The following is a 14,355-nucleotide window of genomic DNA, read 5'->3' as shown; positions in this document are numbered from 1 at the left end:
CAGAAGCAGAAGATATTAAGAAGAGGTGGCAAGAATACACAAAAGAACTGTACAAAAAAACTTCACAACCAAGATAATCACAATGGTGTGATCACTGACCTAGAGCCAGACATCCAGGAATGTGAAGTCAAGTAGGCCTTAGGAAGCATCACTATGAACAAAGCTAGTGGAGGTGACGGAATTCCAGTTGAGCTGTTTCAAATCCTGAAAGATGATGCTATGAAAGTGCTGCACTCAGTATGCCAGCAAATTTGGAAAACTCAGCAGTGGCCACAAGACTGGAAAAGGTCAGTTTTCATTCCAATCCCAAAGAAAGGCAATGCCAAAGAATGCTCAAACTACCGCACAATTGCACTCATCTCACATGCTAGTAAAGTAATGCTCAAAATTCTCCAAGCCAGGCTTCAGCAATACATGAACTGTGAACTTCCAGATGTCCAAGCTGGTTTTAGAAAAGGCAGAGGAACCAGAGATCAAATTGCCAACATCCACTGGATCATCAAAAAAGCAAGAGAGTTCCAGAAAAACATCTATTTCTGCTTCATTGACTATGTCAAAGCCTTTGACTGTGTGGATCACAATAAACTGTGGAAAATTCTGAAAGAGATGGGAATACCAGACCACCTGACCTGCGTCTTGAGAAACCTATATGCAGGTCAGGAAACAACTGTTAGAACTGGACATGGAACAACAGACTGGTTCCAAATAGGAAAAGGAGAATGTCAAGGCTGTATATTGTCACCCTGCTTATTTAACTTATATGCAGAGTACATCATGAGAAACACTGGGCTGGAAGAAGCACACGCTGGAATCAAGATTGCCAGGAGAAATATCAATAACCTCATATATGCAGATGACACCACCCTATGGCAGAAAGTGAAGAGGAACAAAAACGCCTCTTGATGAAAGTGAAAGAGGAGAGTGGCAAAGTTGGCTTAAAGCTCTACATTCAGAAAACAAAGATCATGGCATCCGGTCCCATCACTTCATGGGAAATAGATGGGGAAACAGTGGAAACAGTGTCAGACTTTATTTTTGGGGGCTTCAAAATCACTGCAGATGGTGACTGCAGCCATGAAATTAAAAGACACTACTCCTTGGAAGGAAAGTTATGACCAACCTAGACAGCATATTCAAAAGCAGAGACATGACTTTGCCAACAAAGGTTCGTCTAGTCATGCGGGGAGCTGCCCGTGAGAACCGACACAGCTCTGGGAGCTGCCTCAGTCCTTGAGGGTTTGCTTGCAAACATAGCTCTCTGTCCCGCCACCCCAGAGATTAGGCGCTTATTTACTGCAGGCACCTGGAGTTCTGTGCAAACTTCTCACGCACAGAGAAATGTTATCTGGTGTAAGGAATAATAACAGGGAGCCATTCCCATGCTCTCAAGATTTCTTGTGACTGTTTGTAAGATGTATAGGCTAACCAAGAAAAAATGTCAACTGTTTTGTCTCTCTCACGCTTTTCTGTATAAATATGAGATGTTGAATAAAGTTGGTGTCAGACTGCGTCCCTTCGTGGTGACGTGTCTGAACCTCTCGACCCCATCTTTGTAGTCTCTTGCTTTAGTTTCTTTCTTAGCCCCGCCGTGCACGTTCTCGGGACCTGATCGACTTTGCCGGCTGGCTCCGGCAGGTTTAAAGAGACGGGGTCTCGCTATGTTGCCCAGGCTGGAGTACAGTGGCTATTCACAGGCGCGATCCCACTACTGATCAGCACGGGAGTTTTGACCTGCTCCGTTTCCGACCTGGGCCGGTTCACCCCTCCTTAGGCAACCTGGTGGTCCCCTGCTCCCGGGAGGTCACCATATTGATGCCGAACTTAGTGCGGACACCCGATCTGCATAGCGCACTGCAGCCCAGAACTCCTGAGCTCAAGCGATCCTCCAGCCTCAGCCTCCCGAGTAGCTGGGACTACAGGCGCGCGCCACCGCGCCTGGCATAGTCAAGGCTATGGTTTTTCCAGTAGTCATGTATGGATGTGAGAGTTGGACTGTGAAGAAAGCTAAGCACCAAAGAATTGATGCTTTTGAACTGTGGTGTTGGAGAAGACTCTTGAGAGTCCCTTGGACTGCAAGGAGATCCAACCAGTCCATTCTGAAGGAGATCAGTCCTGGGTGTTCTTTGGAAGGAATGATGCTAAAGCTGAAACTCCAGTAGTTTGGCCACCTCATGCGAAGAGTTGACTCATTGGAAAAGACTCTGATGCTGGGAGGGACTGGGGGCAGGAGGAGAAGGGGACGACAGAGGATGAGATGGCTGGATGGCATCACTGACTCGATGGACGTGAGTTTGAGTGAACTCCGGTAGTTGGTGATGGACAGGGAGCCCTGGCGTGCTGCAATTCATGGGGGTCGCAAAGAGTCGGACATGACTAAGCGACTGAACTGAACTTAACTGAATAACTATATACACAGCATTTACATTTTACTTACAACTATTTATATAGAATTTACATATTATTAGGTATTATAGGTAATTTAGAGATGGCAAAGTATATGGGAGGATGTGCATAGGTTACATGCAATTACTTCATCACTTTATATTAAGAAATTGAGCATCTGTGGGTTTTGGTATCCAAGGTGGGTTCAGGGACCAATTCACCCCAGGACACTCACATAGAGAGATGACTGTATCACTGTCATTAGGAAATACACACTAATATATTTAGGGATAAACAACCATGATATAAGGTATGTAACTTACCCTCAAATGATTAAAAAAAAATTTTTAAATATGTATTCATGCATATACACTGACAACCTCCAAACAGAAAAATTAGTATCACTGTTATAAATTCCTATTGAGTTCTACTTCCCTACCAATTTCCATTTTACATCTGTAGATCACAACATCTGTATATATCTTTAATAAGGACCCTGAGCCAGAAAGAATAAATTATACTCAAAATACTCTGTTTTTAATAGACATGGAAACATACATAAAAGAAATGTTTCCAACAACATACAAAACTTTAAATTATAAACTTAGTGTTAATCTATGAAATTTTACTATGTCTAAACACTCATATCCCAATAAATCCAAACAGTTGATTTTAATATACCTCCTGCTATCTAAGGAACACTTTGTATACAGAATGTAAACTCTGCTGACCTGCCCTGACTCAGAGTCTACCAGTTCATTCACCGTATCAAATCCAGAACCACCAACATACAGTTACCCCAGATTTTTTGCCTTGAACACCAGAGCCTGTAGCTTCCCTGGTAGCTCAGACGGTAAAGAGTACCTGCAGTGCAGAAGAACCAGGTTTGATCCCTGGGTCAGGAAGATCCCCTGGAGAAGGAAATGGCAACCCACTCCAGTATTCTTGCCTAGGAAATCCCACGGATGGAGGAGCCTGGCAGGCTATAGTCCATGGGGTCACAAAGAGTCGGACACAACTGAGCAACTTCACTTTCTTTCCAGAGCCTGTGCTGTTTTTCTTCTCTGTAGCTTCTTGATGCCAGGATGCATACCATCATGTTTTCTAAACTGGCTACCTTTACAGTTTTGCCAAAGCTTGCCTTGGTTATCACATAAAACTGGTTCTACATCTGCTGTTAAGATAGAAATCTCCTTCCAGGATCTTAGACTCTATCCCCAAAGACAGTCAAATACTCAGTGTAAACCAATTTCAATGTAGCATTTCAAGACAAAAAGGCCCAAGGAGACGAGAGTCAAATAAACTCTCTCTGCCCCCAGAAGGTACTAAAAGCTAAATAGTTGAAAAATGAAGGAATTAAACAGATGTTTTTCTACAGATACTAAAATGGCCCCCTCTACCACTACCCCCTCTACCAATAAAGCAAAATAAGTTGTGACTCAAACTTAGATTTCCTTAGACTTTAAAATCTAAGTCAGAAACTTTAGATAAAATCTCTCTGGTCAGAAAAGAGTGAAAATATCTTATTTTAAGGACCTTTTCAGACAATGTATTTAAAGCAACATTATTTTCATTTCAATAGCTTAGCATCCACAGTTATTCATGATAAAAAAAGATGTGGATAAAACAAATTAATCTACTGTTTCCTGATAGCTCAGTTGGGAAAGAATCCACCTGCAATGGATGGAGACCCCAGTTCGATCCCTGGGTCAGGAAGATCTGCTGGAGAAGGGATAGGCTACCCACTCTAGTGTTCTTGGCCTTCCTTTGTGGCTCAGCTGGTAAAGAATATGCCTGCAATGCAGGAGCCCTCGGTTCAATCCCTGGGTTGGGAAATCCCCTGGAGAAGGGAAAGGCTACCCACTCCAGTATTCTGGCCCAGAGAATTCGGGCAAAGACTCAGACATGACTGAGTGACTTTCACTTTGAATAGATATATATATCTACCCAATCTTTTTTCTACAAATGTATACATTCATAAAATTGACTGAAAACAAGAATTTATACCAACCTTAAAATTTTGATCTAGGTCATCTTCATTTTCAGTTTCATTTTCAGCTTCTAAATCAATATCATCGTTGTCATCACTTTCATCTACTACGTCATCCACTGTGATACAAAATGTGCTATAAGTAGGTCAGAGGTAAGCATTCTATAACATGCACATCCAAAAGTAGAATGTTATATAATATATATAGCACCAGTATCTCAATTACTAAAGGAAAAGTAAATTACATTTTCTTATTAAAAAATGTCTCTAATGTTGTCCCAGGTGTTGAAAAACCTATGAGATGAAGTGAAAATACTTCAAAATTTGAAAAAGCACTCTAAAAATGTATGGGCTTTTTTACTAATGTTGGCAAGTTCTAAAAAATTAATGTCTTACATTGCAACAGCCTGAATGAAACATCTTGTTTCCTATTTATGATACATTTCAATAACTACTTTCATCCACTTACAATTCACTTCCCATTTATTTCCCTCAATGACTGCCATGTGCCATGCACTGTGTTGTGTGCTGGGAATTTTTAAAAAGATGTGTAAATGCAGTCTCTGCCCTCAGGGCACTTATGAAGTTAAATAGAGAAAGACTAAAAATAATTATAACATAAAAGATATATGCTAATGAAGGCATAAACTTAAAAATGCCATGGGAAAACAGGGACGGGAAGTAAATACAAACTGCTTAGGACCAAGATTATTAGTAACCACTTCACAAAACAAGTAGTAAGCAGTATCTTAGAGGAAAATATAGCAACTTTCTGGGTGAACTTAAGAGTGTGTGAGTGTGGCTTTTAAGAAGAAGAAATGATAACCTGAAAATAATTTTAATGATATCTTTGGAAAATAATAAGTTAATCATGACTTAACTTGCATGCTTGAGAAAGTACTAGGAAAAGCACAGAAGAATGAGGAAGTGAAGGGTATGAGAGGCCAAGTAGTTTAGATTTTCACCCAATAGAAGACAAGTACCAGGGATTTTTAAGAGGACAGTGGTTTAAGACTTTTGAAAAGATCACTCTGACAGGCATGAGCATCAGAACACAGATGTGGAAGGCGACCAATGAACAGAGGAAAAGACAATAACTACGTGGACCAATACAGTAGTAATGAGGACGAAAAACGAACACACATTAGAGAAAGCCCAGGAAATAGAACGCAAAAACCATGAGGGCATGGATGTGGGGGACACAAGGAAAGAAGCATAGAGGAGAGCTCTGAGAGGACTCATGTAAGCAATGAGTGCATTGAGACAAAGTAGAGAATATTTTTAAAGAATATGTTCCCACCTTTGCTTTTATTTTTTATTCTATTGAGGAATAACTGACAAATATAACTGTATATTAAAAGTGCAAGATATAATGATATATGGTAAAATGGTAAATCATGGTAAAATGACTGTCAGGATGAAGATAATACCTCCTTCATTTCACATGGCTAGCACTGTTAACACCTTGTATGTGTGTGTACACGTACATGTGGTGAGAATGCTTAAGATGTACTCTCAGAAACTTTCAAATACACAATGCCACATTAACTAGAATGGGAAAGACTAGAGAACTCTTCAAGAAAATTAGACATACCAAGGGAACATTTCATGCAAAGATGGGCTTGATAAAGGACAGAAGTGGTATGGACCTAACAGAAGTAGAAGATATTAAGAAGAGGTGGCAAGAATACACAGAAGAACTGTACAAAAAGATCTTTATGACCCAGATAATCACAATGGTGTGATCGCTTACCAAGAGCCAAACATCCTGGAATGTGAAGTCAAGTGGGCCTTAGGAAGCATCACTATGAACAAAGCTAGTGGAGGTGACGGAATTCCAGTTGAGCTGTTTCAAATCCTAAAAGATGATGCTGTGAAAGTGCTGCACTCAATATGCCAGCAAATTTGGAAAACTCAGCAGTGGCCACAAGACTGGAAAAGGTCAGTTTTCATTCCAATCCCAAAGAAAGGCAATGCCAAAGAATGCTCAAACTACCACACAATTGTACTCATATCACGCTCTAGCAAAGTAATGCTCAAAATTCCCCAAGCCAGGCTTCAACAATACGTGAACTGTGAACTTCCAGATGTTCAAGCTGGTTTTAGAAAAGGCAGAGGAACCAGAGATCAAATTGCCAACATCCGCTGGATCATCAAAAAAGCAACAGAGTTCCAAAAAAACCATCTATTTCTGCTTTATTGACTATGTCAAAGCCTTTGACTGTGTGGATCACAATAAACTGTGGAAAATTCTGAAAGAGATGGGAATACCAGACCACCTGACCTGCCTCTTCAGAAACCTGTATGCAGGTCAGGAAGCAACAGTTAGAACTGGACATGGAACAACGGACTGGTCCCAAAAAGGAAAAAGAGTACGTCAAGGCTGTATATTGTCACCCTGCTTATTTAACTTATATGCAGAGTACATCATGAGAAACGCTAGCCTGGAAGAAGCACAAGCTGGAATCAAGATTGCCGGGAGAAATATCAATAACCTCAGATATGCAGATGACACCACCCTTATGGCAGAAAGTGAAGAGGAACTCAAAAGCCTCTTGATGAAAGTGAAAGAGGAGAGTGAAAAAGTTGGCTTAAAGCTCAACATTCAGAAAACTAAGATCATGGCATCCAGTCCCATCACTTCATGGCAAGTAGATGGGGAAACAGTGACAGACTTTATTTTTCTGGGCTCCAAAATCACTGCAGATGGTGATTGCAGTCATGAAATTAAAAGATGCTTATTGCTTGGAAGGAAAGTTATGACCAACCTAGATAGCATATTCAAAAGCAGAGACATTACTTTGCCAACAAAGGTCTGTCTAGTCAAGGCTATGGTTTTTCCAGAAGTCATATACGGATGTGAGAGTTGGACTATACAGAAAGCTGAGCACAGAAGAACTGATGCTTTTGAACTGTGGTGTTGGAGAAGACTCTGGAGAGTCCCTTGGACTGCAAGGAGATCCAACCAGACCATCCTAAAGGAGATCAGTCCTGAGTGTTCATTGGAAGGACTCAGGTTAAAGCTGAAACTCCAATACTTTGGCCACCTCATGTGAACAGTTGACTCATTGGAAAAGACTCTGATGCTGGGAAAGATTGAGAGCAGGAGGAGAAGGGGACGACAAAGGATGAGATGGTTAGATGGCATCACCAACTCAATGGAGATGAGTTTGAGTAAACTCCAGGGGTTGATGATGGAAACGGAGGCCTGGCGTGCTGCAGTCCATGGTGTCGCGAAGAGTCGGACACAACTGAGCAACTGAACTGAACTGAACTGAACCACGCTATATGTTAGACCCTCAGAACTCACTAAAAATGTACACCCTTGGATCTTATCACCCATTTACCATTCTCCCAGCCCCTGGAATCCAACATTCTATTCTGTTTCTTTGAAACTGGTTTTTTTTGTCTTAATTCAAAGATTCCATGTATAAGTGATACCACACAGTATCTGTCTTTCTGTGTCTTGCACATTTCACTTAGCATAAATGCCCTCCAGATTCATCCATGCTGTCACAAATGATATTTATTCTTTTTATTGGCTGAATCATCTATACAAATCACTTTTCTTTTATCCATGGAAAGACATTAAGGTTATTTACAAATGTTGACTAGTGTAAATAATGCTGAAATGAACATGAGTATGCTTTTATCTCTTTAAGATAATGTACCATGTTACATTCCTATCAACAGAGTGCAAGGGCTCTGTTTTCTCCAAATCCTTGCTATTTGCTGTCTCTTGTCTCTTTGATAATAGCCATTCTAAGAGGTGTGAGGGGGTATCTCTTGTGCTTCCCTGATGATTACTGGTATACAGCACCTTTTCATTATCTTCTGGCCATTGGTACATCGTTCTTTGGGGAAAAAGTCTATTCAAGTCTTTTGCCCATTTTTAATTGCACTATCTCCCTTTGTACTATTCAGCTGTATGAGTTCTGTGTATTTTTTATATTAATCTTTCATTAGATATATAGTTTCTAAATATCTTCTCCTATTCTATAGGCTGCCTTTTCAATAAATTCTCCTTTGCTGTGCAGAATCTTTTTAGTTTGATACAGTCCCACTTGTTTATTTTAGCTTCTGTTGCCTATGGTTTTGTTATCTTAACCAAGAAATCACTGCTAAGACCAACTACATCAAGGATCTTTTCCCCTAAGTTTTCTTCTAGGAGTTTTATAGTTTCAGGTCTTATATATACAGTTTATCCATTTCGAGTCAATTTTTGTGGCTGGTGTAAAATAGGGGTCCAGCTTCATTCTTTTGCATGTGGATACCTAGTTTTCCCAACATAATTTATTAAAGAGACTGTCCTTTCCCCACTGTGTGTTGCTAGCACCCTCATCAAAACTTAGTTGACCGTATTATGCTTGGGCTTATGACCGGGCTCTCTATTCTGTTCCAGCTCTTACGCCTGCTTTATTTGAGTACTTTACTATTTTGATTACCAATAGCTTACACTCAATCCAAAAAAAATCAACCCTGAATATTCACTGGAAGGACCGACGCTGAAGTTGAAGCTTCAGTTGGACATGACTGAGAGATTGAACAACACAGCTTGAAATCAGGAAGTGTGATGCCTCCAACTTTGTCCTCCTTTCTCAAGACTGCTTTGGCTATTTGGGTCTTTTATGGCTTCATATAAATTTTAAGATAGTATTTATATTTCTGTGAAAAATGCCACTGAAATTTTGATAGGGATTATATTGATTATGAAGATAACTTTGGTCAGCATGAACATTTTTATATTAATTCTTCCAAGTCAAGAACACAGGATATCTTTCAATTTGTGTGTGTGTCTACTTCAACGACTTTCAACAACATTTTATTAATCAGCACACAGGTCTTCAATTCCTTGGTAAAACTTATTTTTAAGTGCTTTATTGTCTTGATGCTACTGTAAATGGGGTTGCTTTCTTAATTTCTCTTTCAGATAGTTCATTATTAGTGTATAGGAATACAATGATGACTTGTATATTGATTTTGTATCCTATACCTTTACTGAATTCATCTATTAGTTCTAACAGTTTTTTGGTAGAGATGTTACAGTTTTCTACTTATAAGATCATGTCACTGCAAACAGAGATGATTTCATTTCTTCCTTTATGAATTAAATGTCTTTTCTTTCTTTTTTCCTAACCTAATGGCTATAGCTAGAATATCTGGTACTTTGCTAAATAAAATGGTCAGAGTGGGCATTCAGCTTTTGTTATTTTCCTTTAGTCTTTATATCTCTTTCATTTCTGAAGGAAATTTGACAGGTGAAGTATTTTTTATTGACAGTTATTTTCTTCAAGCAATTTGAATATATCATCCTACTCTCTCCTGGCATGCAAAGCTTCTGCTTGAAAAATTTGCTAATAGGCTTACCAGGATTACCTTGTAGCTAGGTACCTTGTTACCTGGTGGTGCTAGCAGTAAAGAACCCACCTGCCAATGCAGGAGACGTAAGAGTGGGTTCAAGCCTTACGTCAGAAAGACCCTGTGGAGGAGGGCACAGCAACTCATTCTAGTATTCTTGCCTGGAAAATCCCTTAGAGAAGCCTGGAAGCCTACAGTCCATGTCGCACAGAGTCTAAAGCAACTTGGCACACATGTACCTTGTTACCTAGAAGGTATCTCTAATTTTTTCTCTAACTGCTTTGAAAATCCTCCCTCTGCCTTTGATCTTTAAGAGCTTAATGGTAATGTCTTGGTGAAGATCTCTTAGGGGTGAATCTATTTGGGAATGTTTGAGCTTATGCACCTAGATAGCCATACCTTCACCAGATTTGGTAAGTTTGCAGCTATTATATTTTAGAGTAAGTTTTCTCTCCCTTTCTCTCTCTTCTTCTTCTTCTGAGACTCCCATTACATAGATGTTGTTTCATTTAATGGTGTTCCATTATTCACATAGGCCTTCTTCACTCTTTTTCTTTCTAATTTCTTTTTTTCCTTTGCCTGTATAATATCATGAGATTTGTCTACAAGTTCACAGATTCTTTCCTCTGCTTGACTAAGCCTGATACTGAAGTTCTCTACTGCATTATTCAGTGTATTCTTCAGGTCCAGAATTTGTTTTGTTCTTTTTATGATTTCTTTCTCTTCACTGAAATTCTCATTTTGTTCATGTATAGTTTTCCTAAGTTCACTGAACGGTTTATCTGTCTTCTCTTGAATTATCTGAGCTTCCTTAATCATTTTGAATTCTTTTTCAGATAACTCCCAGATCTCCATTTCTTTAAGTTCAGTTACTGATGGTGCTAGTGGTAAAGAAGCCACCTGCCAATATAAGGGACATAAGAGATACACAGTGGTCAGGCTCACTGGGATTCTTCTGCTCTCCATGGAAAAAACTCTACTGAGGAGAACCTTCCTGATGCCAAACTGCCCTAGACTGGGAGATCGAGTGATAGAAATAAAATGCTCCCTGTACTTTTCTGTGTGGCCATTCTTGGGTTTTGTGCTCTACGGGGTTTCTGATGCTTGTTCATTCTAATCCAGAGCTACCTATTTACATCATATTCTCATTTGCTACTTATTGTTTTTGCTGTATTTGCAGGGAAGATGAGCACTGGAACCTTCTACCCCTCCATTTTGCTGATGTAACCTTCTTTAGACTCTTTTTTACTTCTATTTCCAATGTGACTTATTACCGTGAAGATTATAAACTCCTTTCCACTCTCCAAGTATCTGTTCTCTCTTTCAATTTAGTACCTGAACCTCTGAGTTTTAGCTAGAGGTTATAGATTCCAGCCCCCTTCACAGTAGTTACAGTCATGATTAAATTTTGGCCAACAGTATGTGAGGCAAAGTTGTCAATACAAACTCCAGGTCACATTCTTTAAAAAGGAAACTGCCCTCCATCTTCTTTCATTACCATTTTCCACATGCACATAAGGAAAACACCATAGGAGATGATGAAAACAGAATCTTTTTCCTTTGATGACATGGTGGACAGATACCTAATGTCCAGGATCACCTGACAAGCCCATCTTCTGAATGGATATGTGAAAGGAAAAAAAAATCTATTTCATGGCAATATAGCAAATGGGCTCTGGAGACAGAATACCCAATTCAAATCCTGACTCCTCCATTTACTAACTACATGACCTTGAACAAGTTACATAAGTTATTTTTGTCTAAGACTAACACTTACACTTTCACTATCCTCATCTATAAAATGGAGATACCCATGCATAGTGTTGTTGGGAGAGTTAAAGGAGTTAATACACGTAATGTGCCAGGCAAAGAGTATATGTTATAAAAATGTCCGTTATTACTACTGTTGCTCAAGTGACGAGGGTACTATACTAGGTCACTGGGTAACAGCAGCTCAGTCTATCCCAACTAATACAGTTACCAAATTGCTCTAAATTCTTTTGGAAATAAGACTGAAAAAACTATTTATATTGCATATAGTAACTGAGTCTATTTATGTCAGTGTATTAACAGCAGTTAGTTCTAGATAAACAGAGGAAATGATATTTGGAAAAAGAATTGTTAGGAAGAAAGAAGGAACTGAATTCAGAAAAGCCTACTGCAAACAAGAAAGACAAGCCTTGGATAGGAAGAAGGGAAAATGCAGTTCAGCATCAGAGAGAAAATATGTTTTTAATTTTTAATCAAACCTGTCAAATATCTTCCTTTATAGGTATTTTCCTTTGGTTTCATACTCCAGATGTGAAATGCCATATAGCTTAGAGTATCTAAGACCTTCTTTTCTATTCCAATGATCTACTTTTATACCATCAACACTAAAAATCAATTATTACATTAATAACTTAATCTCACAACTAAAAGCAGGGAATATAAATCATCCTTGTTAATTTTCAAAATGTTCTTGGCTCATTTATAGTAAAGACAAAGATACAGGGGAAAAAAAACTAAAATGGCTATCAATAGGAAACCAGTTAGATAAATTATACAATATCTGTATAATATAATAATTTAAAAGTATGAGTCAGCACTTTCCATAAGGTTTTGGAATATATATTCCAATAGGATTTATTTTGTTGGTCCTATTGCTCTTAAAAATGTGATCTTTCCCTTTGTGTTTTCTAATGGTTATTGTGTGCCTATGTCTATCAAATTCATACACAAGTAAACATACACATGCACCCAAAGGAAAGCTAGTGAATTTTATTCACTTATCTTGTAAATAGTACTTCACTGAACTTTTATTTGGTCTAAGATACACTTTATAATTGATTTGCTTCAATTTTCTACATAAACAGCAACATCCTCCACAGACACTGATATAACTTTATCTCACTCTTTTAATGATTAGTATCTTTCCTTTCCCTGTCTTACTGATCTCACTAGAGCTTTCAAAACAATGTTAACGAATAAAGGTCGAGAGAGGCTTCCTCTAACACTTCATAACTATTTGTGATGTTGGTTACTGATCTGAGTTAGATAATACACAGCCAGCTTGGAAAATATTCCTTGATTCATTAAGAAATTTAATCTGGAACTAATAATAATTTTTATCAACCCCTTTCATGGTATTTATTAAGATAATCACTGTTTTTCTTTCTTTGATATATTGATAAATTTTCATTAAAGTCTTAATATTACAATAAACTTACTTTCAAAAATAATCCTTATGTTGTCAAAGTGTCTTAAATCTGAAAATGCTGCTCAATTCAATTTGCTAATATTTTAGATTTTTATATTATCTTCATTAGTGACAATGATCTGTAAATTGTTTCAGGTTTTGATTTCAGCATCATACTAGTTTCTAAGCTTCTCTTTATTTCCCATGCTCTGGAAAATCAAGTATAGGAAAATTTCTTGAAAGTTGAGAGAAATAACCTACTGTTTGATGTCTTCACTGAAGACAACTTGATTGCATACTCTTGATTGCAGGTTTTCTACTATGTAAGTCAATTTTTAGTGAAAGTCGCTCAGTAGTGTCCAGCTCTTTGCAACCCCATGGACTACACAGTCAATGGAATTCTCCAGGCCAGAATACTGGAGTGGGTAGCCTTTCCCTTCTCCAGGGGATCTTCCCAACCCAGAAATCGAACCCAGGTCTCCCACATTGCAGGCGGATTCTTTACCAGCTGAGCCACAAGGGAAGCCCAAGAACACTGGAGTGGGTAGCCTATACCTTCTCCAGAGGGTCTTCCTGACCCAGGAATCAAACCAGGGTCTCCTGAATTGCAGGCAGATTCTCTACCAACTGAGCTATCAGGGAAGCCCAAGTCAATTTTAGTGATTTATATTTCCATAAAATATTGTCCATTTCAAATATATTTTCAAATGTATTAACAGGAGGTATCTTTAGCATCCACTTACATTGACTGGCTCTCCTCTATATAACTTACCAAGAACTTAAGACATTAAAATCACTCACTAATTCTGTGTTTCTATCAATTTATCCTTATTATTTAAATAATTATAGCTTCATCTACCTTTGTTTTAGTATTTGGCACATGTTATTATCTACTTTGCATAAAATCATCTTTACTATCTTGTTCTAAACATATTGTTTTGTATGTACATATTGTAGGGTAGTAATGTCTTCCTCACCTGTTTTGAGCTGGGAATAACAGATATACAGTTGCCAATCTGTTTAAGAGTTCAGTCTTACTATTTCAAGAGTTTCCAGATCTATCAGCTACTTAGATTTTGTTTTTAACCCAATCAGAGAGTCTCTTTTTTTACTGGGAGTATTTTATTCATTTAGATATCTTATTACTGAAACTGATTTGCTTGTTCTTGCTTTGCATTCAGCATTCTCAGGATTTTGTACATCTTTGAAGTTTTCCTGCTTTTCTATAGCAGCACTTCAAGAATGTTTTCCAAGAAAAACATATACATAATTTTATATAGAATTTCAAAGGGTTCTTAGTCTCTCAACTAGGAACTTAGTCCAGAACTGGACTTAGTCTAGAGACTAAGAACCATGGATTCCTATGGTTCAGTAGATTCTAGTCTATAGATCTCTGTTCTAGATGTTACTTTTACATTTTAAAACACATATTTGGGCCACTATTTCT

General features: G+C 38.3%; 1 protein-coding gene across 5 annotated transcripts in view; it reads right to left on the bottom strand.

Annotated features, from left to right (window-relative positions):
- The window catches only part of AGTPBP1 (ATP/GTP binding carboxypeptidase 1), a 192,810-nt gene that overhangs the window by 99,476 nt on the left and 78,979 nt on the right, over positions 1–14,355 (bottom strand). For all 5 annotated transcript variants that reach the window (XM_070375389.1, XM_070375391.1, XM_070375390.1 and 2 more), the window contains one exon: positions 4,394–4,491. In XM_070375389.1, the coding sequence (XP_070231490.1) occupies positions 4,394–4,491 (98 nt within the window). The remainder of the gene's footprint in view (positions 1–4,393; positions 4,492–14,355) is intronic.

This window comes from Bos mutus, chromosome 8, assembly GCF_027580195.1.
Source record: "Bos mutus isolate GX-2022 chromosome 8, NWIPB_WYAK_1.1, whole genome shotgun sequence".
Lineage (NCBI taxonomy): Eukaryota > Metazoa > Chordata > Mammalia > Artiodactyla > Bovidae > Bos > Bos mutus.
This window is presented reverse-complemented; position numbering and strand designations above follow the sequence as displayed.